The sequence below is a fragment of the Microtus oregoni genome, unplaced genomic scaffold (genome assembly GCF_018167655.1).
Source record: "Microtus oregoni isolate MIOR12 unplaced genomic scaffold, Mior012 000067F_ref0000223, whole genome shotgun sequence".
In the NCBI taxonomy this organism is placed as follows: domain Eukaryota; kingdom Metazoa; phylum Chordata; class Mammalia; order Rodentia; family Cricetidae; genus Microtus; species Microtus oregoni.
Genome location: NW_024543974.1, coordinates 7,624,093 through 7,649,413, shown reverse-complemented (window position 1 = coordinate 7,649,413; position 25,321 = coordinate 7,624,093). Strand labels below are relative to the sequence as shown.

Genomic DNA, 25,321 nt, shown 5'->3' with positions numbered 1-25,321 from the left:
TTTGAGCCACCATGTATGTCTGGAAATCAAAGCTCCATCCTCTGGAAAATTAACCAGTGCTCTCCAGCCATACTATTTACTATTCCATGTTAGTGTTTATGCCTGTTACTTTATTTCTCTTATGATTTTAAGAGTGATTACCTTTTGCTGCCTAGTTGTGGTGTTGGGAGGCAGAGGAAGTTAAATCTCTGAGTTGCAGCCCAGCTTGTTCTCCAAGATAGTCAAGGCTACACAAAGAAACGATGTTTTAAATAAATAAATAAAAATGTAAGTACATTAACAAAAACAGAAAGCAAATATAAAAACAAAAAATAGGCAACCGGGCAGGCGGGAGTTCCTTTGTTTCAATAGCCTGCCTGTACCAAGCTAGGTAGGTGCTTTGTTTATGAGCTACCCAACGAGCACGGAGATCTGATCTCGGCACCAGGAGAGCCATCATTGGGAACCTTCATCTGGTGATGGATGGAGATAGAGACAGAGACTCACACTGGAGCACCGGACTGAGCTCCCAAGGTCCCAATGAGGAGCAGAAGGAGGGAGAACATGAACAAGGAAGTTAGGACCACGAGGGGTGCACCCACCCACTGAGACAGTGGGGCTGATCTATTGGGAGCTCACCAAGGCCAGCTGGACTGTAACTGAAAAAGCATGGGATAAAACTGGATTCTCTGAACATGGCGGACAATAAGGGCTGATGAGAAGCCAAGGACAATGGCATGGGGTTTTGATCCTACTTCATGTTCTGGCTTTGTGGACGCCTAGCCAGTTTGGATGTTCATTTTCCTAGACCTGGATGGAGGGGGGAGGACCTTGGACTTTCCACAGGGCAGGGAACCCGGACTGTTCTTCAGACTGCAGAGGGAGGGGGAGAAGAGTGGGGGGAGGGGGGAGGGGCAGGAGGAAGGGGAGGGAAATGGGAGGCTGGGAGGAGGCGGAAATTTTTTTTCAATAAAAAATAAAATAAAAACACATAAAACATTGGAAGCATGGAAATGGGGGTGGCTGGGTGAAAGGGGAGAGGGGAGAAAGAAGGGAGACAGGGAAGTTTGGGGAGAGTTTTGGGGAGTGGGATTGTTAAGATGGAGGAAGGGTAGATATGGGGGCAGGGAAAAAGATATCTTAATTAAGGGAACCATTGTAAGGCTTGCAAGAGACTTGGCTCTAGAGGGGTTCCCAGGTGTGATGGAGGAAGGTCATTGGTTAATTAATAAAGAAACTGCTTGGCCTGAGAGGTTAGAACATAGGTGGGTGGAGTAAACAGAACAGGATGCTGGGTAGAAGAAAGTGAGGTCAGACACCATAGCTCTGCTCTCTGAGGCAGATGCGATGAAGCTCCAACCCAAGATGGACATAGGCTAGAATCTCCCTGGTAAGTTACCACCTCGTGGTGCTACACACATTAATAGAAATGGGCCAAGAAGTGTTTATATGAATACAGTTTGTATGTTGTTATTTTGGGGCATGAGCTAGCCAGGTGGCCAGAAGCTGAGTGGCAGGAATGCAGCCCGCAGCTACTTCAACACAGGTGTCCACAAAGACATCCCCAGCTAGGTCCCTTGGGCAGTAGAGGAGAGGTTGCCTGAACTGGCCTTGTCCGATAGTCACACTGATGAATATCTTGAATATCACCATAGAACCTTCATCCAGCGATGGATGGAGATAGAGACAGAGACTCACATCAGAGCACTGAACTGAGCACCCAAGGTCCAGTTGAAGAGCAGAAGGAATGAGAAGATGAGCAAGGAAGTCAGGACCATGAGGGGTTGGTCCACCCACTGAGACAGTGTGTCTGATCTAATAGAAGCTTACCAAAGCCAGCTGGACAGGGACTGAACGAGCATGTCATCAAACTGTACTCTCTGAATGTGGCTGACAATGGGGACTGACTGAGAAGCCAATAATAATGGCACTGGGATTTGTCTCTACTGCATGTACTTGATTTTCGGGATCCTAGGCCTGGTTGGAGGGGGGAGGGCCTTGGACTTCCCACAGGAAAGGGTACCCTGCCCTCTCTTAGGACTGGAGGGGAAAAGAAAAGGGGGAGGAAGAGGGAAATGGGTGGAGGGGAGGAAGTGGAAATTTTGAATGGTATTATTTAAAATGCAATAAAAAAATTTAAAAAAAAATAAAAATAAATAAATAAAAACAAAAAATAAATACAATTAAACAAAAAAGGTGGCTGCCATTACATTTTGTTTAGGTTATTATTTTTTTATTAGTGTTATGTTTAATTTGACAGTTAACAAGGACAGAAAAATGATAAAAATTCTTACGATCTAGAAGAGAAACTAGAAATCACAAAACTTCCAAATGCTATCTTTGAGGTCACTTGTATCCTTTGTAGATATTAAGTATGATATTTCATGTGATATTTGAGAATAATGAGGATAATAAATGAGGATAATAGTATATTATGAGGAGAATAATAAATAAGGACAATTATAATAAACAAGAATAATAAACAAGAAATCCAACACATCTTAAATTATTTTTTTTTGTTTTCTGATTAAAATTCTATGAATGGACATTTGTAATGTTGTAACAAACAGAAATTTATGTATTTTTTAGAAACATTGCCTTTCTGTGTAGCTCTGGATGTCCTGGAATTCACTCTCTAGATCAGGCTGACCTCAAACTCAGGTAAACTCTTACCTCTGGGTTTAAAGGAGTGTACTACAACGGCCTGGCCAAAATATCTTAATAGTTTATTAGTTATTCTATTGTTGCTAGTAACAAATAGATGCATTAAATATATACAGAATAAAGACATTTTTATTACCAATAAATATCTTTAGATTTGCTTTTATAGTCATTCCTAACTTTTGAACTATAATCATAATGACATGTTTTCTTCTGTATATGTATGCATGCATTCTTTGAGAAGGGTTTAATTTGGTAGACTAGACATGAATTGAACTGATGACAATCTTCCTCCTTTGGTCTTCTGAGTTCTGGAAGTACAGGCATATGCCAACACACTCAGTAACAAAAGCATTATATTTTCTAAAATACCAAATATATTTAATCCATGCTTCTCTGATTTTATGTATAAATGTATTGATATGTATTAAGTGGGGTTTTTTTTGGAACAGAAATGAGAACATCATGGTTATGTTGTTTTCAATCAAGGTCTAAAGAGGGGTCACAAAGTGGTAGAATGTAATAAAAAAATAGTAAACTATAGTACTCTAAATTCAAATTGATGATATGTCATTTTCTGAACCAGCAGGGTCTGACAAAGTATTTGATCTGGCTAATATTGTGTAATATTAGTATAAGATGTGTTGCGTTCATTTATGCTCTGAAATATTTTTCAATAAAGCAAAGATGTGTTGCATTATTTTATGCTGCATTTGTTTAACTCTTTAAAGCTATGTTACTTTTCCTGTCTAAAACATATAATTGTTGTCATAAAAAGCTAAATGCCCAGTAGATAGGCAGGAGAGAAAAAGAGGTGGGGCTCATATGTAGAGAGGGCTCATATGCATATTCATAATCATTTATTACACCCTTTGAGTGGTACATGACTTTCTATTTTGACCTCTATGAGTACCAAATACATATGAGCAAGAAGGCACATAGGTACATACACACAAAGAAAATAAATAAAAATTTTAAAACAATAAATGTATAAATTAAGTTGTTTTTCTTTTTTTAAGATGATGGATACTGATAAAATATTTTAATATTTTAATTTTTATTACAAAATTTAAAATATATTTGTTTTGTTTAACTTATAAAATGAATACAGTATAGCTACAACTATGGTAAGAAAGTAAAATACCTTCATCTTTTATTTATTCTTTAAGAATTTCAGACATGTATATAATATATTATTATATTATACCTCACATTTACCCTATCCAATTTGATGCACCCCTTAAAACAGACCTTCCTCTCAACTTCATATATAAGTGATTTGAATGAGTATGGCCTGCATAGGTTCATATCTTTGAATAATTTGTCCCTGTGTTGGGTAGTCTTCTGTCAACTTCACACACTAACTAGGGTTATCTAAAAAGAGGGAACTTCAGTTGAGAAAATGTTTCTCATAAGATCTAGCTGTAAGGAATTCTTTAAAATTAGTGGTTGATGGGGAATTGTCCAGCCCATTGTGCATGGTACACACTGTGTTCACAAGAATGCAGGCTGAGCAAGCCATGGGGAGCAAGCCACTAAACAGCATTCTTACATTTTCTCTGCATCAGCTCCTACAACCAGGTTTCTGCTCTGCTCGATTTCCTGTTCTTATTTCTGTTTCTATTTCCTTCCATAGTGCTGTGGAAAAGTGAGACAAATAAACTATTTTTACCCTGACTTTCTTTTTTTGTCATGATGTTTTGTTTCAGCAATATAAGTCCTAACTAAGATAGTCTACAATTGGTGAAATTCTTCGAAAAGGATTATTGGTGATGATGTTTCAGGGTTGTAGGCTTTGAGAATTCAAAAGACTCATATCATTCCCATGGTGTTATCTCTGTCTCTCTTTCTCTCTGTCTCTCTCTGTCTCTTTTTGACTCCTGCTTGAAGATCAAAATCTGAGTTCTGAACTATTCAACTTGCCAGTCCTCTGTTCCATCATCATGGGTTCTAGACCTTTGGAACCATAAACACAATTAAATGCTTCTGTTTATATGTTGCCTTGGGCATGAAGTTTTGTCATTACAGTACAAAAGTGCCAATGTAAATCAGAAGCATGTTGGCACTAGGACATTGCTTTGACAATCTAGATCATGCTGATTTTTGGAGGAACATGGAAGATTTTTTGAACCTTGGATTAGAGAAATCATTGAACTATATAATAAGAACTTAATGAGCTATTCTAGAAGAAACTTGGAAGATAGTATTAGTGAAAGCTTTAAAGATTATGGAGGTCTGGTCAGGAAGTTTCAGAGAAAAACAATTTTAGCAACTGAGCTACAGACAATTTCTGTGGTTTTTGGTAAAGGTATGGCTGCCTTCTGCCTTTGTCCTAATAATTTTCCAGACACTAAGCTGAAAAGTCATAGTTCTAAATAGCATAATACTGACTCTGTTGCATGATTATTCACAATTACATATGCACGTCTAAAAAAAAAGAGTAAGTATGGCAAAAAGAAATACAAAATGTAGGGTTATAAGGAAAAATGTTGGAGTCAAGCTTTTTTCTAAAAAATATAATGAGATTAAGAAGAAGAATGTTACAAAATAAACCAAAAAGAAGGGGGCCCTATGGGTCGGAAACAACCCAGCTAAGCTTCCTTCATATGCAAACGGAAAAGGAATTTTCTCCTTCTACCGTTCAACAATACAATACAAATTGCTGCAAATGTAATTCAATGAAGTCAGGCTGCATGCCACAGTTAGTTAAACTTGGCAATGTTTGAGTGTTTCTGGTTTTGGGGTCATTAAAAATACACAAATAAAGGGGTCATGGAATCTTCAAGAGTTGCTGAGAGCAGGAGTGTAACAAGCTGTCCCTGTATGTAGTCCCTGAGAGAACAAATTGTGAAAAACTATGGAAATAAATCCGGGTTTGCATTGGATTCCCCATAGTGCTAGAAGTAACAGATATATTTGCTAAGGAGAACTGTTAGAGAGAGAATGTAACCAAGACATGAGAGAGATGTGTGTTAAAGTCATAAAATCTAGAAGAGCAGCTTTATGTCAAAAATATCTGGAAGTTCAATTATTATGTAGTTATAATTTAAAATATTTTTCTTATATTGAGGAAATTGTGCTTTTAGTTGAAATTTTATAACTTATGCCTCCAAAAGAAATGGTTTTATCTAGTGTCACTTTTAAAAAAGTGATTACATCATGGGAGTAACAACTTGATAAATGAGATTAGGCCCTCCTAATAACAATAAGGAACCTTGTTTAGCATTTACATATGGGTAAATGATGAAAAGAAACAGTTCATAAAGATGATGTTCTCACTAAGCACCTATTTCTAACAGGATCTTGATTTAGGAATCTCTCACCTTTAAAACTGCAAATAATAATAGCCTTTGATAATAAACTCTCCAAGCTATATTATTTCAATATTGCAATAAGAATGGATTAAGATAACCTTTCCAACCAAAGTTTCTAGATCAGAGATTTGAAAATAATAATTTATAAGCTTGTTTTCTGTTATTACTTTCACTTGTTTTTGTATAAATACAAATTTTATAAAGTGTTTCTTTTTATTTTTTTTAATTTTAAAATGTTTGTAATTGATTTTATGACTGAGACACTAAATTTGAAGTCTTTTTAAGTAAAATGTAGCTGCTCAAAATAGAATTGTGTTGTGAACAATCTTTTATTCCTATTATAATCACTGTATTTTATCTAATTCAAAACTTATTGAAATGTGGATTCTTGGCCATTTAAGTATCTGTATAACATTCCTGAGTTTGGCCAGAACCACTTAACTATATGTCATATGCTATCTGGTCCTTTAGAAAAGCTATTTGTTGGCTTCTTATATAGCTATTAATACAAGTAAGCATAAGAATTTTCTGAAGATAATGATAAAAATATATGAATGTGGGTACACTGATTTTGATTTAATAAACCAGAGATGAGGCCTTGTAGTGTTTATAATTCTTACAAAAGGAAAGAATGCTAAAATATTAAAATGTTTCAATAATGATTTTAAGTTTAGTCACATCTTGTTTAGTGACAAATTGCCATATAGAAAATTTAGTTACATGATTTTTGTGGTTGTACAAACATCATAGACTAAGTGTAAGCCTCTTGAGGCACACAGGATGTCAGGCCCCTCCCTGAAGGACCTCCAACCATCAGGTTCTACCCACAGAACACAAAACTGACCTAACAGTAAGGTCCAGCCCCCACCCTACATAATTAAAAGCACAAAGTTAGGATTTAAATCTATTAATCACTGCAATTGACTCAAGATCTGGACATTAAACCCCACTAATTCTCATTTATGCCCTATATTTAGCAAGAAAATAATTGCATCTGCTATGGTACAAAATGTCCATCATTGAAAAAAACTATTGTTATTACAGTACTTAAATCTGCATGGGAGATAATGACTCTCTACAAAGACAAGGGAAATATTCATTATAAAGTCTTCTAAGGAGTGAATTTACACAGGAATCCAATTTATCTGTGTTTTCTTTCATCATTTCTCTCATCACCTTTCCTTAGAACACAACTTTTTATACACAGCAAGGCCTTGTTTTTGGTTTGAGACGTTGGGGGTTACTAATTTACAGTTGTATGAAAAAAAGAATCACTTATTATTCATGTGTTGCACAGAGTTGCTCTTAAGTTCATTTTTGTCCTTTTTTATTATTGTTTGTATATTATATGAAGGTATGCATGCACATATCTGCCAACTGTTCCATTCATCAATATATTTGTCCATCTAATTTCCTTACAAATGAATTTCAAATTTACTACACTGCCATTGTTCTCAACTATCTTGATATTCTAATATTTTACAAAAATATATAATTTGTGCTCTCATATATTTACATATTTACCAATTTACCATAAAAAGAACATATTTAGGAAAATCCTGTTATAAGCAACAAAAATATTTAAATTAATATAGAAAATTTCACAATTATTTTTAGAAATTATCGATCACTTGTAGAATATCTTACTAATAATTCCTGAATGTAGTGGATTACAAAAGAAATAATTCTTCTCCTGAGACAAATTTTAACATAAAATGTTACTCTTCTTTAATGAAGGTTTAAATGTCAGCAAGACGTTCATATCTTTAGGGATCTAATATTTACTTTTACTCTTTTTTTCTACTTTTCTACATATTCATTTACCATTGCATCTATAGTGATGTTATAAAAAATTTAAATGGTACTTCTTTTAGTGTTGTGGAATTTTGTTCATGTATTCTATGAGTGCTCTCAGTATATCAACTACTACATTACACAGTTACATTTTACACTTTCTCAATGCTAAATTCCTAGTTTGATATTTCAAATCATACATATTCAATGTATTGGAATGCCTCTTTTTTAATTAATGAATTCTTTATAGATATGCAAGTCATTTATACACTGCGCTTAACTAGTCAAATTGCTTTATTCAACTTCTAGAGACAGATTCCACATTGCTTTACTTACATAATGACATTTTCATTTTTTTAGAATTCTGAATGACATATATACTTTGCATATTATACAGAATAAAAATCTCTAAAAATGGTAACAATAAACACATGTAGGTTAAGATCAGTTATAGTGTTAGTAAAAACTCTAAGTTCTTGGCCCAATACTGAAAATAATATTTCAACTAAACAATTATGTGTCTCTAATAAATTCAATATAAATTATCTGTGATTCAAAATATTTTTAGATAAATCTGTGCTATTGTTTTTTAACTTATGTGTATTTTTAAAATTATTATGGAGAAGCATTTTTTAGCATTAAAATAGATAACATATGGACATGTATCAGAACTTAGAATTACTGAACATGACCCAATAGTCTAAGAAAGCCATACTGCCTAAAGTAAAACCATTTTATTTGGGGCACTCAAGGAAAAGACATACCTAGTATAATATATACATGGTTCTTTTTCCTGCCTAGTTTGCTTTAGTTGGAAGAAAATGAAACAAATGTTTCAAAATAATAACTTTACATGTGTTTTTATTCTTTGTCTAAGTAGATCACATTAGTATGCTGTGCCATAATAAAACATATAATGTCTGCTTGTAGGTAGGCAATTTCATGGCTTATTTGCTACACCAGAAAACTTGAAGACTTTATTGGCACATCTTGTACATGCTTTCATGACTTAAATTATCTCATATTATATGTATATTTATATATATTATAGTTTGGTATTCTATGCTGTGCATGCATTATGAAGCCATAATACCATACAGACCAATAGATTTGCTGTTTCTTTAATTGGCATTATTATTAAATGTACATTCTTTTAAAAGTACGTTTTAATTAAATACATTCATTCACATATAAACAGTAGACAAATTTCCCACTATCTACGATTTCTTAGCATGCAAATCTTAAAAATCTTCTCAGCAAAGTTGCACAGTATCACAAACATGCTACACATTTTTTTTAAAGGTCATGTTTAGAAAAACTTCATAAACCAGAAAAATTCTATGCATTCTCAAAAATTTGTAGGGTGGACCAATGTTAGCTAAATGGAGGTAAAAGAGTAGAGAGCAGATTATCACCAGTCATTTTTTGAAAGAATGTGGACTTGCAAAAGATAACTCCTAAGGTTTAATATCACTTTTGGTAGTCACATAAGGAATAACTACAGAAGTTTAATGGAAGCTCTTCTTGACATTTGACCTTAGACATCAAAATATACAGAATTTTATTGTCATTACATTATCCATTTACATTTATAATATTCAATTACTATTTGTATCCTTTAAGTATTGTCAATTCACAAATCCCTCTTTTTTTGTATACAGAATAAATAAATGCATTCTTGGTTTTTCTATTTTTGTTGTTTGGAAATAAATTTCCTTCATTTGCTTTGAATTTTTAAAATATTCTTATGACAATGTTTTTAACCCAAACTTAACCTTTTGACTGCACTAAAGTATTTTACTCTTTTAAATAACATTAAACTATAATATATAAGGTATCTACTAGTTTAAATACTTGGGATTTTCTGTTTTATTCAATCACTTAGAATGTGCAAAGTTCTCAAAGATAGGTGACTTTAAAAAATCAATTGCCATTCTATATATATTAGCTTAATTTTAATTTTTAAATAATAACAGATTTGTTAAATACTTTATTTTTCAAAAGCAATATATATGTACCTTTGGAAACCTAAAGTTAATCCCTAAAGGTATAAATTTTTATTGTATGTTTTATTTTGTTTAATGATTAGTTTTAAATAAAAAAGCAGTCTGATGACTGGGAAAATCAAGTCATATAATACCAGAATTCACTATGTTTTGTTGGTGATTACTAAAGAACTTGTACATTTTTAAAAGGCCCTAAAATTCATATTAGAAATTTAAGGGAGCCTGGCAGTGGTGGCTCATGCCTTCAATTCCAGCCCTTGGGAGACAGAGACGGGCAGATTCCTGTGAGTTCGAGGCCAAAATCTACAGAGTGACTTTCAGGATAGGCTCCAAAGCTACAACAGAAAAATCTTTTCTCAAAAATCAAAACAAAAAAAATGAAAAATATAAATTGAAAATAGATTTTCACCAGGCAATGGTGATGCATGCCTTTAATCCCAGTGCCCAACACTCAGGAGGCAGTGGCAGGCAGATCTCTGTGTGTTCGAGGCCAGCCTGGTCTACAAGTGCTAGTTTCAGGACAGGTTTCAAAATTACAGAGGAACCCTGTCACAAAGCAAACAAACAAACAAACAACCCCAAAAAACAAAACAAAACAAAAAATAATAATAAAAGAAATTTAAGGAAAAGACCTTTTCCCTGTTAAATAAGACATATTTTTAAAAATTGACTTTGATTTTTGAGGATCAAAGTACTTATAGTTTTGTTTTTACAGTACAAGAATTAGAAGGCCAGTCTTAGTGGTACACTGCTTTAATCATAACACTCTGGCAATGGAGGTAGGTGGATTTCTGTGAGTTCAAGTCCACCCAGGACTTTGTAAAGAGTGCTGGGTCTGTTAGGGCTATGAGAGTGTAACTTAAAGAAAAGATATTCAGAAATATGACTGGAGGTTTGAGAGATGACTCAGTGCATAAGACCACTTGATGATCTTGTAGATGACCTGGTTTGAGTTCCCAGTAACCACATGGTGGTTCATAACCATCTGCAATTCTAGTCCCCAAAGATGCAAAGGTCTTCTCTGATCCCTATAAACACTAGGCACACATTTGATACACTACACACACACATGTTGAAAAGAAATTCAAACACATAAATTAAAATAAATTTATTCTTATAAAGCAAGAATTATAAGCTTTAGTATTAGGACTGCTTCAGGAACTTTTATTTTCTCATTTGCTTTTATACCTAGAGTATTTCTAAATAGTGATGACATGCTGAAACTATGTAAGATACACTAACTGTCCCGAGTGTCTAAGAAATAATTTGTTACAGCATGTTTCAATAGATGTAAATAATAGTATTAATGTATGCATATTAAATAATTTCAGATGAGCAAGTACTATTTACACAGGAATTGCTATGATTATGTATTTCAGCACAGTAGTAAGAGTTTGTGAAATCTGATTGGTCTTCATATAGCATGTCATTAATGTATACAAAGTGTTGTTCTACAAATATTTTTTGAGTTATGTCAATCATTACAGGACTTACATTCATGACATACTTTTCAATCAAATGTTGAATAATCATAGAAACATGTTATGATAAAATGACAAGGATCATAGATAAAATCTTAACACTTAAAGGAGGATATTTTAACTCCAAAATCATTATAAACAATAGAAGTATTTTCTTTGTTCTCAATTACAATTCCATGTGCTATTTAAAATCTCATTTATTTGATTAAAGCCTGAGAAGAGAAATAAAAAGTAACCAAATGGAAGGGTAGCTCTCATGTTATTAATGCACTCATTAATAGTTTGTGGAAACTGAATTTTTATTGTTAACCACAATTTTTATTATATATCTTAGTCATTTATTGACACTTTTCTAATTGTTCTCTTAAATTAGATGGTTTATTTACATGTAAGATGGTTTTTAATCCAATTCTAGCTTCCCAATTAAAGAAATTATTATTGCTTCCACCTGCTTAAGCTAAATGTTTCACTTACATGTATTTTTCTATTTTCCTAAGTCGTTGGTAATAAATAAAAAGTACTACATGTTAAGTCACCTGCATGAAAATGTATTCCCTTCCCCCAAATTTTTATGATGATAGTGTATAATCATAAAGGAATATTCTTAATTTTCTTCACCATGGGCATCTTTAAAATTTGTCCAAGTAACAGCGTTGAAAACTTAGACAAAACAAAACTTGAATTAAACAGTCAATTTTTAACTAACTAATTTTACTAAACACATTTTTTTTCTCAGAAATCCTGTGCTATAAGCTTTATAAAACCCTTGGCAACATTGTTATTCTTTGGAAGTCTATTATGAGTAATCAAAACAATCATAAGAAGGAAAATATCATCAGATGTTTCTATTCAAATAAAGATTACATATAACATATTTTCTTCACGGTTTTCAGCTATTGAAGCTTCAATTTTTTCATGTGGTTACATAGATCCTCAATATTTCTATTCTAGCTGTTCCTATAAGTATGTAATTTTACCTGAAATTCATAAAGGCTGATCTTTAGAATACAGTAACATTTCAAATTACAAGTTGCAAAATCATGCATGACTTTTTTATTGTTTTTACTTCCTGGAACTCTTCCTTGATTTGTATTGGACCTAAGTTTTTTAAAGTATCAGGTTAAAAGTGATGTCTTGTGCTTATAACTATGACTTTAAAATGATATTTGGGGCTGAAGTTATGTCTCAGTGGGTAAGATCACTGGCTTCTCTTCCAGAGCACCAGGGTTCAATTCATTTTATATATTATTATAGATTCAATAATATAAACTAGGTTCATCAATCACGAAAATTATCTTTCTCTGATTTCTTTTCCATATAACTTTAGATGCATAATAACTGCTCAAAGTGTTCAAACATTTGGTGACATATCTAACTATTGTGTGTTTTAACTCTCTGGATGATTTAATTCTTACACATTAAAGAAGATTTTTTTTTTTTTGTCAAACTCATAATGTATATTTCCAGAAAAAAAAAAGATGTACAGCACAGTAGATTTTACAAATTTTTAAAAACGTAGAATCAAAAATATTATCCAATTTTCATATTAAGGAAAATTATGAAGTTCCTAACACACACACACACACACACACACACACACACACACACACGTGTGTGTGTGTATTAAAAGTTGAATGAGATACAATGCAAAACAAAAATATAAGTTATTTATTTTTGTACAAAAGTGTGCACATCTAATAAAAAGATATAAAAGGGTATACACATACTAAAATTGAGAATGAATTTCTTCAGTAATGTCTATAAGGTTCACGATTATATTTATGTATTACATTTATAATCAATAAATCAGTGATTTTCATTTTGAAAATATTATAGTATGTATATACACCTACAATTGAATATCATTACATAGAAATATCCAATTTTCATTTTATGGTCAAAAAGTTTTAAAATTGTGCACTTTTTATGCTGTTAATGAAAATGAAAATTCTTCTGTAAAGCAAAAAAACAAACAATGGACAAGAGACATCAAACATGTTCTTGTGACTGAATCTGTCTTATGAGTGAATTATATAGTCTAAGAAAGTTATTTAAGTTAAATACAATTTGGTTAGTTTTCTGATCTTCAAAATGCTTATTCTGATGTTAAGAGTTATATGGATTAAAAGATTAAAGTGAGGAGAAGAGGTTACTGCAATGAAACGTGGAGAATTTTTATCTTAGAAATTGTATTGCACATGAAGAAGCTGCAGAATAATTTTTTTGGTTCCTAATGTTTGGAAACAGCACGTTTTGTTTTAAACGTTTTCAAGGAGCAAAGGATAATCTTTTGGAGTTAATAATGCTTATATAATGGATGGAGAATTATGACCTATTCAAGAAAAAAAAATCTTCCTTAATTATATAACTGTCAATCTTTGCACATGATATATTCAAGGTTAACAAGAAACAACATGTCATTAGTTTTTCAGCAGCAGTGTATAAAATGTTTAAAGGGAAAAAAATGTTAGTGTAATATTAAATATTCTTTCTATTTAACATAGTCTACCTGTAGGTATGAATTATATACATTTAGAAAAACAGCTATTAAGGATGCTTCTTAGAATATCATCAAATATTAAATATTGTGGAAAATATTTTAAGTCACCATCAGATTTTGAATAGATATTTATAAATGTAACAGTTTTCTAAAAATACCAACTGCAAAACAAGAGCATGACATTAATAATAGCATTTTCCAATACTTCTTCAAAGATACTAACAAATCAGGAGAATGCTCCCAATATATTTATAAAGGAATAATAATACAAATAAATAAGATATACTATTCATAAAATTTAAAAAGAATATTCCTTTTAAATCATAATTTAAAATGAGATTATGGATCAATTTAAGTGTCTCATATGCATTTTCCCCTCCTTTAATGACTTCTCTAAAAAGCAAGTTGTGACTTTTCACTTTGTCAGAATCAGAAATAAGAACAATGCTAATAATATTTTCATGGTAGTAATTACAATATCATTATTAAAATAAAGACAGAAATATAATCAACTGGCTCCTTTATGCAATTCATAAAAATTAAGAGGAATAAATTTTATTCTACAATTTACTAAGGATAAAGATTATGTAAAGAATTCAGACAACTGACAATTTTATATTTGAAAATTATGTTCTTCACTATAACGAAAAAGATTTTCTCTGTACACTTGCCAAAATAAGTTTTTACACGCACACACAAAAATAAAATAACAAAGACAAAACAAAAGAAAACAAAAATCTGTGAATTGACAGAAATAACCCCCTATTACAAAGATGCTCAACTAAGTAGGTAACAGCTAAAGGCTAAACAAAATGATCATTGTGATTCTCACCACCTGCCCCTTGCTTGGCCCAGAGTGACATTTAGTGGTTTAGAGCCTACTACACGACCATTCATCTCATCTACTGCTTTGGTAGCTTCTTCAAAAGAAGAGAAGCAGACAACACCAAACCCTTTGCCTTGTTCCACTTCCATCATCACTTTGGCTCGACTAATTGATCCAAATGAAGAAAATTCTTTCTTCAGTTTTTCATCATCGATGGTCTCATCCAGGTTCTTAATATAGATGGGCACTCCTAGAGGCCTATTTTTTTCTTTTAATTTTAGCCTTTCAAATCTCCGCCTTAACTCAGCCAGGCGTTCAATTTTTTTCTGTGCTCTCCCTACATGTAGGACTTTCCTGTCTATTGACTTGCCATTCAGGTCTAGCACAGCTTTTTGGGCAGCTTCATGTGTCCCATATCTTACAAATCCAAAGCCTTTAGATTTTCCACTGGCATCTCTTATTACTTTAACACTCTCAGTTGGACCATATTCACTGAAAAGTTCCTTTAGTTTTTCATCATCCATGTCATCTCCAAAATTTTTCACGAAAACATTGGTAAATGTTGCTCTATCCCTTGTTCTGACTTCAGCTGCTCTCTCTTCAGGAAATTTGAATCGGCCCACATACACCTGACGGTTGTTGAGCCGAACTCCGTTCATGTGCCATATAGCCCTATTGGCAGCAGCAAGGCTATCAAAGTGGACATAGGCATAACCCTTAGAGCCATTGTCATCACATACAACTTTACAGGAAAGAATGTTCCCAAAAGCAGAAAATAAATAAAACTGGGCCCTATTGTCTATGGATTTATCCAAGTTTTTGATGAATATATTTCCAACTCCAGACTTTCTTAAGCGGTCATCTGGCTGTGACCACATGAGGCGAAATGGTTTACCATTAATTAAATCAAAATTCATTGTGTTCAAGGCCCACTCAGCATCCGCAGGAAAGCGGAAGTTAACATAACCATAACCCAGGGGCTTGCGGGTCACGGGGTCATGGCAGATTCTAGTGAAGCGTAGAGGGCCAGCAGGTCTGAACTTTTTATAGAGCATGTCCTCTGTGGCATCAGGGGCCAAGTCACCCACATACAGGGCAGCCTTGAGGTACTTCTTTTTCTTGCCAGCAGTATTAGGTTCCCCACTCCCCATCTCTGAGCACTTAGAAGAAGCTCTCTTGGGAGAGGGGGAGGAGGCGCCTTTCTCTAATCTAGGGGCCAAACAGCTGTTCTTGAACAGAAACAAGCCAAGGCAGGCGAAGGGAAGCTAAAAGAAGACTCAGATCACTGTTGAGGCTGAGAAAATGAAGTTCAGAAACAGCTGGTCAGCAGGCTCAGAGCAAATGCATCAGACAAAAAGGCAACCCCAAAAGCAATCTGGTCTCCCGAAGAGGACTTAGAATTTTCACCCCTTCAGATTTCAAATTGCTTTCAAACGCCTGCATTAAGAACACAATAGCCCCTTCCCGGTTAAAATTAAAGAAATCACCAAGAATCTGGCTGGCTCCCCACATCTAGCTTTGTCAACAGAGGCCTCGCGACTGGCTTTCTGAAAAAAAAAAAAAAAAAAAAAAAAAAAGGCCTCCAGCTCCTGTAGATTTAAAAGGCCTGCAACCCCTGCAGGTCCAAGTGTATGTATTCCTCTGCCAGCCAGGGTCAGGCTGGCTAGGTGCTCACTAAGGCCTTTCTGCATTCAGCGTCTGCGAAAGGACACACAAGGCAGGCTGCTAGGAGCGGATTACACAGAGAGACAGACACACAGACACACGCGTGGGGAACCGGTGACCGCCCAGATCCCCAAGATGCCCACTGGGTACGGACCGAGTGAGGCGCGGTGATTTCTGCAGCCTGAGGCTCTCGGCAGGTCCGGAGGGACTGACTGGCAGCCACGCTGTGGGTCAGCTCTGACGCAGGGCGGATCTAGACAGATGTGGGCGGAGTCAGCAGCAGAGGAGGGCAGACGCGCCAAGGGCAGACCCAGTGAGGACAGAGGGACAAGGATTGCTTCATACAGTACAGAACAACCAAGGGCCAAAGAGACTAAGATCTTGCAGCTGTGCTGTGCTAGGGAGGGCAGAAGGGACACTGGGAAACCCGGAACCTTGCTAAGTAACTTCCCCTGCATGCTTGACAAAGAGATTCAGAGAGAGAGAGAGAGAGAGAGAGAGAGAGAGAGAGAGAGAGAGAGAGAGAGAGAGAGAGAGAGAGAGAGAGAGCAAGATTGTGTTTAGATTTGTCTTTATCAAAGTTTACTTGTTTATTATTGTATTTAAGCATAGTTTCTAATTCTCACTTTAACGTGATTAAAAGTGGTTATAACCAATGTAGCAAGAACACATGGGGGTTTTTTTGTTTTGTTTTTGACAAATTCTCTTCTGAGGAGTAGGGTTTGTGTTGGGAAAGAAGACACAGGTTACAAACTTAATTCAGTACACTAGAAACTCAAGAGTTGATAGCTTTCCTGGATTTCAAGTGCTAAATGTTCACTGGGTCAAAAAGAACACAGAGAAGAGCTTGGCTTTGTTCCTTATTAATCCTATATCATGGTAGAATTATTCTCAGGAAGTAGGGAGATTTTTTTTTTTCTTTGCTCCAGTGATATTAAGGTTTTAATGGCTGGAAAGCCATAAAATGGCATTTAATGTTACATAGTGACAAAAAAAAAAAACAAACTTGATTTTTTTTAGCAGCATTTGGGTTGAATAATTTAAAAGTCACAGTATAAAAGTTGAAAAAAGTGTATAAAATCATATAATTAACATTCTAAGATAAGGTAAGGATATCAGGACAAGGGTGCTTTCTAAAATTAATTATAAATATTAATGTGAATTATCAAGTTTAAAGCATTACTAAGAAGTACGTTGCTATATCTATCTATGTATCTATCATATGTCTACCTATCTATCAATGAAATGGTGGTATTGTGGTACTAAATATTGAATCTAAAGCCTTAAGCACTGTAAACAAAACAGGTTTAAATGAATTTTTAATTGTATTTGTGTCTCTAAATGTTACTTTTTTTATTTTAAATTATTTAACAAAACTAATGGCAGATAATGTGGTATGATACATCTGTAATGACAGAACTATGAAGTGGATAACAAGTTGAAGGCTAGCCAGATACACTTATCAAGACATTCGGTCATCTTTCATCAAGGGAACCGTTCTTTGCAATAGATGGAGACTGGCACAGAAAACCTCAACCAATAAAAATGTGCAGTTTTGGAGCCCAATCCTAATAGAGTCATCTACAAAACATGATTGTAACTAAAACTCTAGGAACATTGCAGAAGATGGAGTGGAAAGATTGTAAGAGCCAGAGGACTTGAGAATTTGCTGTAAGATTGTGTGTCATACCAATATCTGAAGCTACATTTAAAAAGTCTCAACAAAATTGATGCTATAATGTGAGTAGAATGAGGGTGATGCCATTGGACCAGTCAAACTGGATGGGGAAAACCCACAGTTGCCTAAACTCTACACAGAACTATAAATAACCCAGAAAAGCTGGCATCCTGAATTATGTATTCCCAACGGGGAAAACATAGCAATTGGTGTTCCAGTGCCTAAGAGACAGCCCTGAAAGCATATATACATAAACATCATAAGAAAAGATAATATTGAGAAATATATATATAAATACATAAAAAAGGCATGAAATAATAATTATTGATAAAAGAGGCCAGGTATTTGAGATAGAGTGGGGAAGGGTATTGGGGAGGTTTTGTAGGGGGGGAAATTGAAGGAAGAAATGTAATAATTAAATTATAACCAAAAAATAAGAAAAATGAAATTCAAAGCAAACCAAATAATGTATATATATTTATTTGCACAATGTAAATGACATAAAAAATTTTATATAACAATTATCACATTCAAATTACCACACATCTTGACTTCATATTTTAATTATACCCAGTTGGTTTATAATACATTTAAACATATGCAATTTAATACACATGCAGTTGTTTTGTAAAAATTATGCAGTTGTAATGTCTTCACAATTCTGCCTCTTTGGAGTTTTATATATTTTGAGTAAATTTCTTTTCTTTCTTAATGCTTTTTTTTCTATCTTTCTCTTTCTTTCTTTCTTTCTTTCTTTCTTTCCTTCTTGCATTTTCAATAAGGGTTTATCTGGGTGTCCTGGGACTTGCTTTGTAGACCAGGCTGACTTCAAACTCACTGAGATCCAACAGCCTCGGCCTCCCAAGAACTGGAACTAAAGGCATGCACCACTACCACCAAATTATTTCTCATATGCCTTAAAATAGGGTAAGGAGAGAAGCAACTGGAAGATATTCTCAATAAACTATTATTTGCTGAACATGAAAATTAACTTTCTTATAGTGTAATAAGAAAACATAATATGTGATTATGAACTTTGAGTTAATATTATTTCACTTTGATGTAGTAGAAGAAATAAAATCATTAATTTATGAAATTAATGAAATCATTAATTCTTAAAATGTAACATGATGCTTTATATTTACTTTTAATTATAGTAATGCACAAATAAAATTTATCACTTAAACAATTTAAGTAGCCCAATCACATCCACATCATTTTCAGTCATCTTGGAAATCCCTAAAACTCTGTCTTCTTTAAAAACTAAACTGAGTAATATTTAATTTACCTATTTAGGTGACTTTTAAAACATTAATTCCTTTCTCTTTTGTTTGACATTAAAATTGTTTTTAATTATTTCACAGTCATGACACATGATACTTCAATGAACATAATTATTTGGTGTGGGAGGTCCTTCTGTCTTTGTGTTGTTTTTCTTGGTTAATGAATAAAGAAACTGCCTTGGCCTATTGATAGGGAAAAACTTAGGTAGGCTAGGAAGACAGAACTGAATGCTGGGAGGAAGACGGGCAGAGTCAGGAGACACCATGGATCTGCTACCAGAGTCAGATATACAGAATCTTTTCTGGTAGACCACCACCTCATGGTGATATACAGATTAATAGAAATGGGTTAAATTAAGATGTATGACTTAGCAAATAAGAAGCTAGTGCTAATGGGCCAAGCAGTGATTTAAATAATACAGTTTCTGTGTGATATCAGGGCTGGGCTACTGGGACAAGCAAGCAGTCTCCTTGCAACAATTATCTATATAGCTTTATATGTATTGCTTTCTGTTTGTATCAAGTAAATTGTTAGTAACAAGAATTGCTCAATTAAGTTAATGGACATGGGAAATTTTAAATATTAATGTGTATTATCAAATATTTGTCAATGTTATGGTGATTTACTTATTTTGCAAAAATGAAAATATGATAAAATGAATTATTTCTAGAAAAGTAGGAATCACCAAATCTGTCTCTAAAGAACTGATATAAAGCCACTTACAATGATTAAATGTACACTAAGAAAAAAATCACTAGATTTTAAAAATTATTCAGAATAATGAAAAACAAACTGTGAAATGCATGCCCAATCATAATTAAACTTTAACACATGTTGATCCAATTAACTGCATACATATAAAGAGGTGAAAAAATAACAGGGTGTTATATGAATTACAGTTAATTACTACATAGCAAACATAGAGATGTGGATATGGTATGGGAAAATGAAAACTGACAATTCAGAAAGTCAAAACAAAGCAAAGCAACAACACCAATAAAACATATTCTAGACACTGAAAAACCATAATTTAGTATCATATATTTCTTTTCTGGCTATATATTAATAATATATTGGATGACTTTCTGAGAGTCCCTGCTGGTTGGAAGTTGCAATCTGCCATGGCCTGACATCTCTCTCCAAGCTTGGCAACATGAAGCAGCTCTCTCTACCCCATATACACCCAACCATGCACTCTCCCTCAAGAAGTTTCCCTTTTCTCTACCTGACCTTATTGGGAGACTGTTTTTAGGTCAGGATTCCTGAACTATCTCTAATGTGACTCTTGATGCATTTCCTTGCTGAAGCTGTCCTTTTGCTTCCCATAAGGTAATTAGATATGATGCTAGGAACTTTACGATTTGACCATGTATCCACATGTGATAACTGTTGTGCCCAGGTTACAACCCTCAGAGAGAAACCACCAGAAAGGCCCCAACTGTAATAAACAATGTTTAATCAGCATAATGCAAACATGTTTGGAACTCATCTCCATCCTTGTTACAACAAGGTAGAGAGGAGTTGTATCTCCTCTGTGGGGTAAGCTTTTAAAGGCATAACTACAAAGAGAATCTTTGAAGATGCTTTGGCATGGGTACAAGGACTTTTGCTCCCTCTCATTTTGTTAAGTCAGCTTTTTTTCTTGTTTTTAGAGCAAGGGAGGCCATTGCTCTTGAGTTAGGCCATCTTTATCAGCCTGTACCAGGTGGCTGGCTGGGCTGAGCTAAGTGACCTTGTGCTCAGAATCTCCTGGGTAGGATAGGAGAAGGCCACTGTCTTTCTGGGAAAACATTCTGCTAGGAAATTTCTTCTTGCCCCTTTGAGAATAAGGAGTGAGGGTCCCAAAATAACAAAAACTTGAGCTTGCCTTATGACTTGATTGTACTGTTTCATACAAATTAGAGGATGCCAGAGTCATTGCCCCCATTTTTATATTTCTATAAAATTAATCTAACTCACTGATACTGGCTCCCAGAGAACATATTTCCACCATGTACACAGACCACATACAAAGCTTGCTGTCCCTCTTCTACACCTTTATCCACGTGAACAATTAAAAATAAAGAATTAAATATAAAATTAAAAATCAAATATAAAGAACAATTAAAAATAAATAAAAAAGTTATCCATGATATCTGGCTGGAGTTTATGTAGGTCTTCTCCATATTACCACAATTACTTTGATTTCAGAAGTGCAACTTTTCTGTTGTGCATGGAAAGCATTATTTCCTTAAAATTACACAACACCTCCAAACTGAAGCATCCACCACTCTTTTAAGATCCTTGAGTCTTTCTGTGAGGACTATAATAAGTATTTATTTATGATGGAACAGCCCATAGTCTCTAATTCTCTGTCCACTGAAAACTGAGGAACATCAGTGCTATTTGTCAGCTTGTTCAAGGAGAAACTTCCCTGATGATGGTAAAGAGATGCTTTGAGCCAGACAATGGTGGAGCACTTGGGAGGCAGAGGCAGGCAGATCTCTGTGAGTTTGGGGCCAGCTTGGTCTATAAGATCTAGTTACAGGACAGGTTCCCAAGCTACAGAGACCTGTCTCGAAAAAAAAAATAATAAACAGAGAGAGAGAGAGAGAGAGAGAGATGCTCTGATCTATAGTTATAGTAATAGGTAATTGGGAGTCATTTTAATTCTGTGCCCATTTGCAAAATACTATTGGGTTTTGCCATAGAGATACTGACCTCTATTGATGAAGGAAGGTCATTGGCTAATAAAGAAACTGCCTTGGCCCATTTGATAGTCCATCCTTTAGGCGGATGGAGTAAAGAGAACAAAATGCTGGGAGGAAGAGGAAGTGAGCTCATAGGCCTTAGCTCTGCTCTCTGGGGCAGATGCGATGAAGCTCCGACCCAGGATGGACGTAGGCTAAAATCTTCCCAGAAAGTGCACCTCGATGCTACAACATTAATAGAAATGGGCCAGGCAGTGTTTAAATGAATACAGTTTGTGTGTTGTTATTTCAGGGCATAAGCTAGCCAGGCGGCTAGTGTAGTAGGAGCTGCGGGCTGCATTCCTGCCGCCCCAGTTCCCAGCTGCCTGGCTAGCTTTATACATGAAATAACAACACACAAATTGTATTCTTTTAAACACTGCTTGGCCCATTAGTTCTAGCCTCTTAATGGCTAATTCTCACAATCTTGCCTAACCCATATTTAGTAATCTGTTTAGCACCAATCTTACCGGGAAATATTCAGCATGTCTGACCTGGCGGCCGGCTGCATCGTGTCAGTCTCAGAGAGGAGTATGCGTCTGCCCGGGAGAGGGGAGCATGGCGTCTGTCTGAGGCATCTTACATCACTTCCTCTTCCTCCCAGCATTCTGTTCTGTTTACTCCACCCACCTATGTTCTAACCTATCAGGGCCAAGCAGTTTCTTTATTTTTTAACCAATGACCTTCCTCCCTCATTTCCCCTTTTTCTGTTTAAACAAAAAAAAGAAGGCTTTAACTTTACATAGCAAAATTATATATAACAAAACAGTTATAAAGCAAGAGTTACAGTTACAATATTTACATCTACTTTATCTTTTATTATAACAAAGAAAAATAACTATAACTATCTATCTATTCTTCAACTCCATCAAAGACTCCAGAAGGATAAAATATTACCTAAATAAATGAGAAGTAAGCAAGTTACAAAACTCTAGAAATCACAGAGACATCTTGCTGCCTGGACAGTCACCCAAAGTTCCTCTGTACCGTTGGGGCAGCCATCTTTGGCCTACGGGCCCATAGTATCCAGCAGACTTTTTTCATGAAGCAGGAAATTTCAAAGGCAGTTCAGTAACTATCTGCTGTGTCCTGAAGAATGTCTCGCAGACTCTTTCATGAATCAGAAACCCTGATAGATCATCTCACCTTTAGGCAAGTTCAGCAGTCCTCTCTCTGAGGGTTCTCTGTGTCCAGTTTATGCAATAGTCCAAGCAAGAGCAGTTTCTTGCCCAAATGGTTATCAAACTCCATAAGGATCCTCTTCGATGCCCATCGTCCTCTTGAAGTAGATTGGTGCTGCCAGGAGCAGAGTGTCTCACTGTCATGAAAAGTCCTAAGTTATTAAAACATTAAATAGCATATTCCATAGTCTTTGAAAGATATGAAGAATGCCGATCTAACTGAAACATATCTCTATATATCTAGAAAATCTAACTAACATAACTACAAGCTTGACTATTATTGATGATTATCCATTAACAACCTATATACATTACATTTTTAAATGAACTACACAATCATTAATACCTTAATCAAGATCAGAAACACATAAACATATAACAAAATTGACCTTAAATTTAAATCACTAAAGCAAAATCCATATCAATGTAAATTATTCATAGCTATATCATATCCCCCTTTAAATGTAAAAGAACATTTATAAACAATATTTGGGAACATGGGCGCAGTTTTTTTATCTCCAAACTGCTTCCTGCTGAATGGGGGTGTCGTTAGTTAGGTCTTTCATGGTATAACCTGTGTGCTAGTTTCATCTCAGTTGGCAGTTGAGCGAAGCAATTTTTTGAGGGTGTTCACAGCAACCTTTCAGGAGAGCGTGGTGTATCATACCATATTGGGATAGAAGAAATCCACAGGGTCTCATCCTCTGCGTAAACAAAAGAAGAAATTTCTTTCCAAAGCATCATATCCTTAGACCCAAATTCTGAAGTCAAGATACCTTTAGAACATATGTGCAGGTTCAGCTTAGCAGCCCATATAATGAAATGTCTCTCTGTACTTAGCTCCTTCACAGTCAAAAATTTTAAAGAAAACATAATAATACAAAGAATCTAGACTCTCTGTGAATTTTCCATTTTTACGTGGCTTGTTTTCCTTTATTTCTTTTAATCTCTTAACTATCTGTATTCTGTCTCTTTAAAGACTTTACCTTTTCTTTAAACCATTAACTTTATTCTCTCTCTATTATTTTTTCTTCTCTCTCTCAAGCCTATATACATTTATCTAACATTGTGACTCATTTAGTGGTCTTTTATGTCTGTATCTGTCCCATTGTGAATCTGTAATATTTTACTATCCAGGAGCACTTTTTATTTGCACCTTTAAATCACTAAGTGCTTAAGAATCTAACCTGTGACATTCCTAGGTCAAAAACAGGTACTGCCTGCTTGCCCTGCCCAGTCCAACATGGCAGAGCCGCTTGTGCGTCTGATCCTTGCACATTGCACCGGTAGCATGATGGAGCTGCTTGTGCCTCTGAGCCACAGCACACAATGACTTCCTTTTAGGCACACAGCAAGTCTATTTGCCATCAAACAAATCGTAGCACTTTACTCCAAATGCTCCATTCAAAGACTCTGTCTCCCACAGGAGCCAGACAGAGATCACAATGGTGGCACAGCCCAGAAAGCCAGCATTTTAAAACAGTCAGTTTTTTCCTGCTGCTGAGTCAGGAAAATTGCTTTGCTGCAAGCCACCCACAAACAGCCAAAAGCTGTGTTAGACTCTCTCTCCCTTTTTTAAAAAGCCTTCTCAGGTTTTTAAGTGGATTTAGTCCATCACGTTGGAGCGTCACTCTGTAGAAATAAGAGTGGTGGGGCTGCTTCCTGCCACCTGGTTAGCTTACCCGAAATAATTACATGGAAACTGTATTCTTTTGAACACTTCCTGGCCCATTAGTTCCAGCCTCTTATTGGCTAGCTCTTACATATTGATCTAACCCATTTCTAGTAATCTGTGTAGCCCATGAGCTGGCTTACCAGGAAAGATCTTAATCCGTGTCTGTCTGAAGTGAGAGAATCATGGTGACTCCCTTGAATCTGCTTCTTTCTCCCAGATTTCTGTTCTGTTTACTCCACCCACCAATGTTCTAACCTATGAGGGCCAAGCAGTTTTTTTTTTATTTTTTAACCAATGACCTTCCTCCATCAGGCCAGGACCTGGGAGGCAGTAATGCAGCCTGTAGCTCCCACAACACAATGGCCCCCAACGTGTGGACAACTGTATCCACATAAAACCTGAGAAGGCTTGGGAAAGAATAGAGTAAAGCATGTTTTCTTGGTAGCAGCAATTTCTTGGGTCTGCTCTACTTGCTAGAATCAATCATGCACTCTCATCTAAGAGAGGCTTCCTGACTCAGCTTTAGCTGCAAAACCCTGCAGCTCTCT

The 25,321-nt window shown here is 35.0% G+C and overlaps 1 protein-coding gene across 1 annotated transcript; it reads right to left on the bottom strand.

The window, feature by feature from the left end:
• Positions 1-14,563: 14,563 nt before the first annotated feature.
• LOC121440469 (polyadenylate-binding protein 5-like) lies at positions 14,564-15,712 on the bottom strand. The gene has a single exon (XM_041641238.1). The coding sequence runs from the start codon at positions 15,710-15,712 to the stop codon at positions 14,564-14,566; it is 1,149 nt and encodes a 382-aa protein (XP_041497172.1).
• Positions 15,713-25,321: the final 9,609 nt, after the last annotated feature.

Coding starts and splice junctions, on each gene's coding strand:
- LOC121440469 (XM_041641238.1), bottom strand. CDS start 15,712: ATGGGGAGTGGGGAACCTAATACTGCTGGCAAGAAAAAGAAGTACCTC.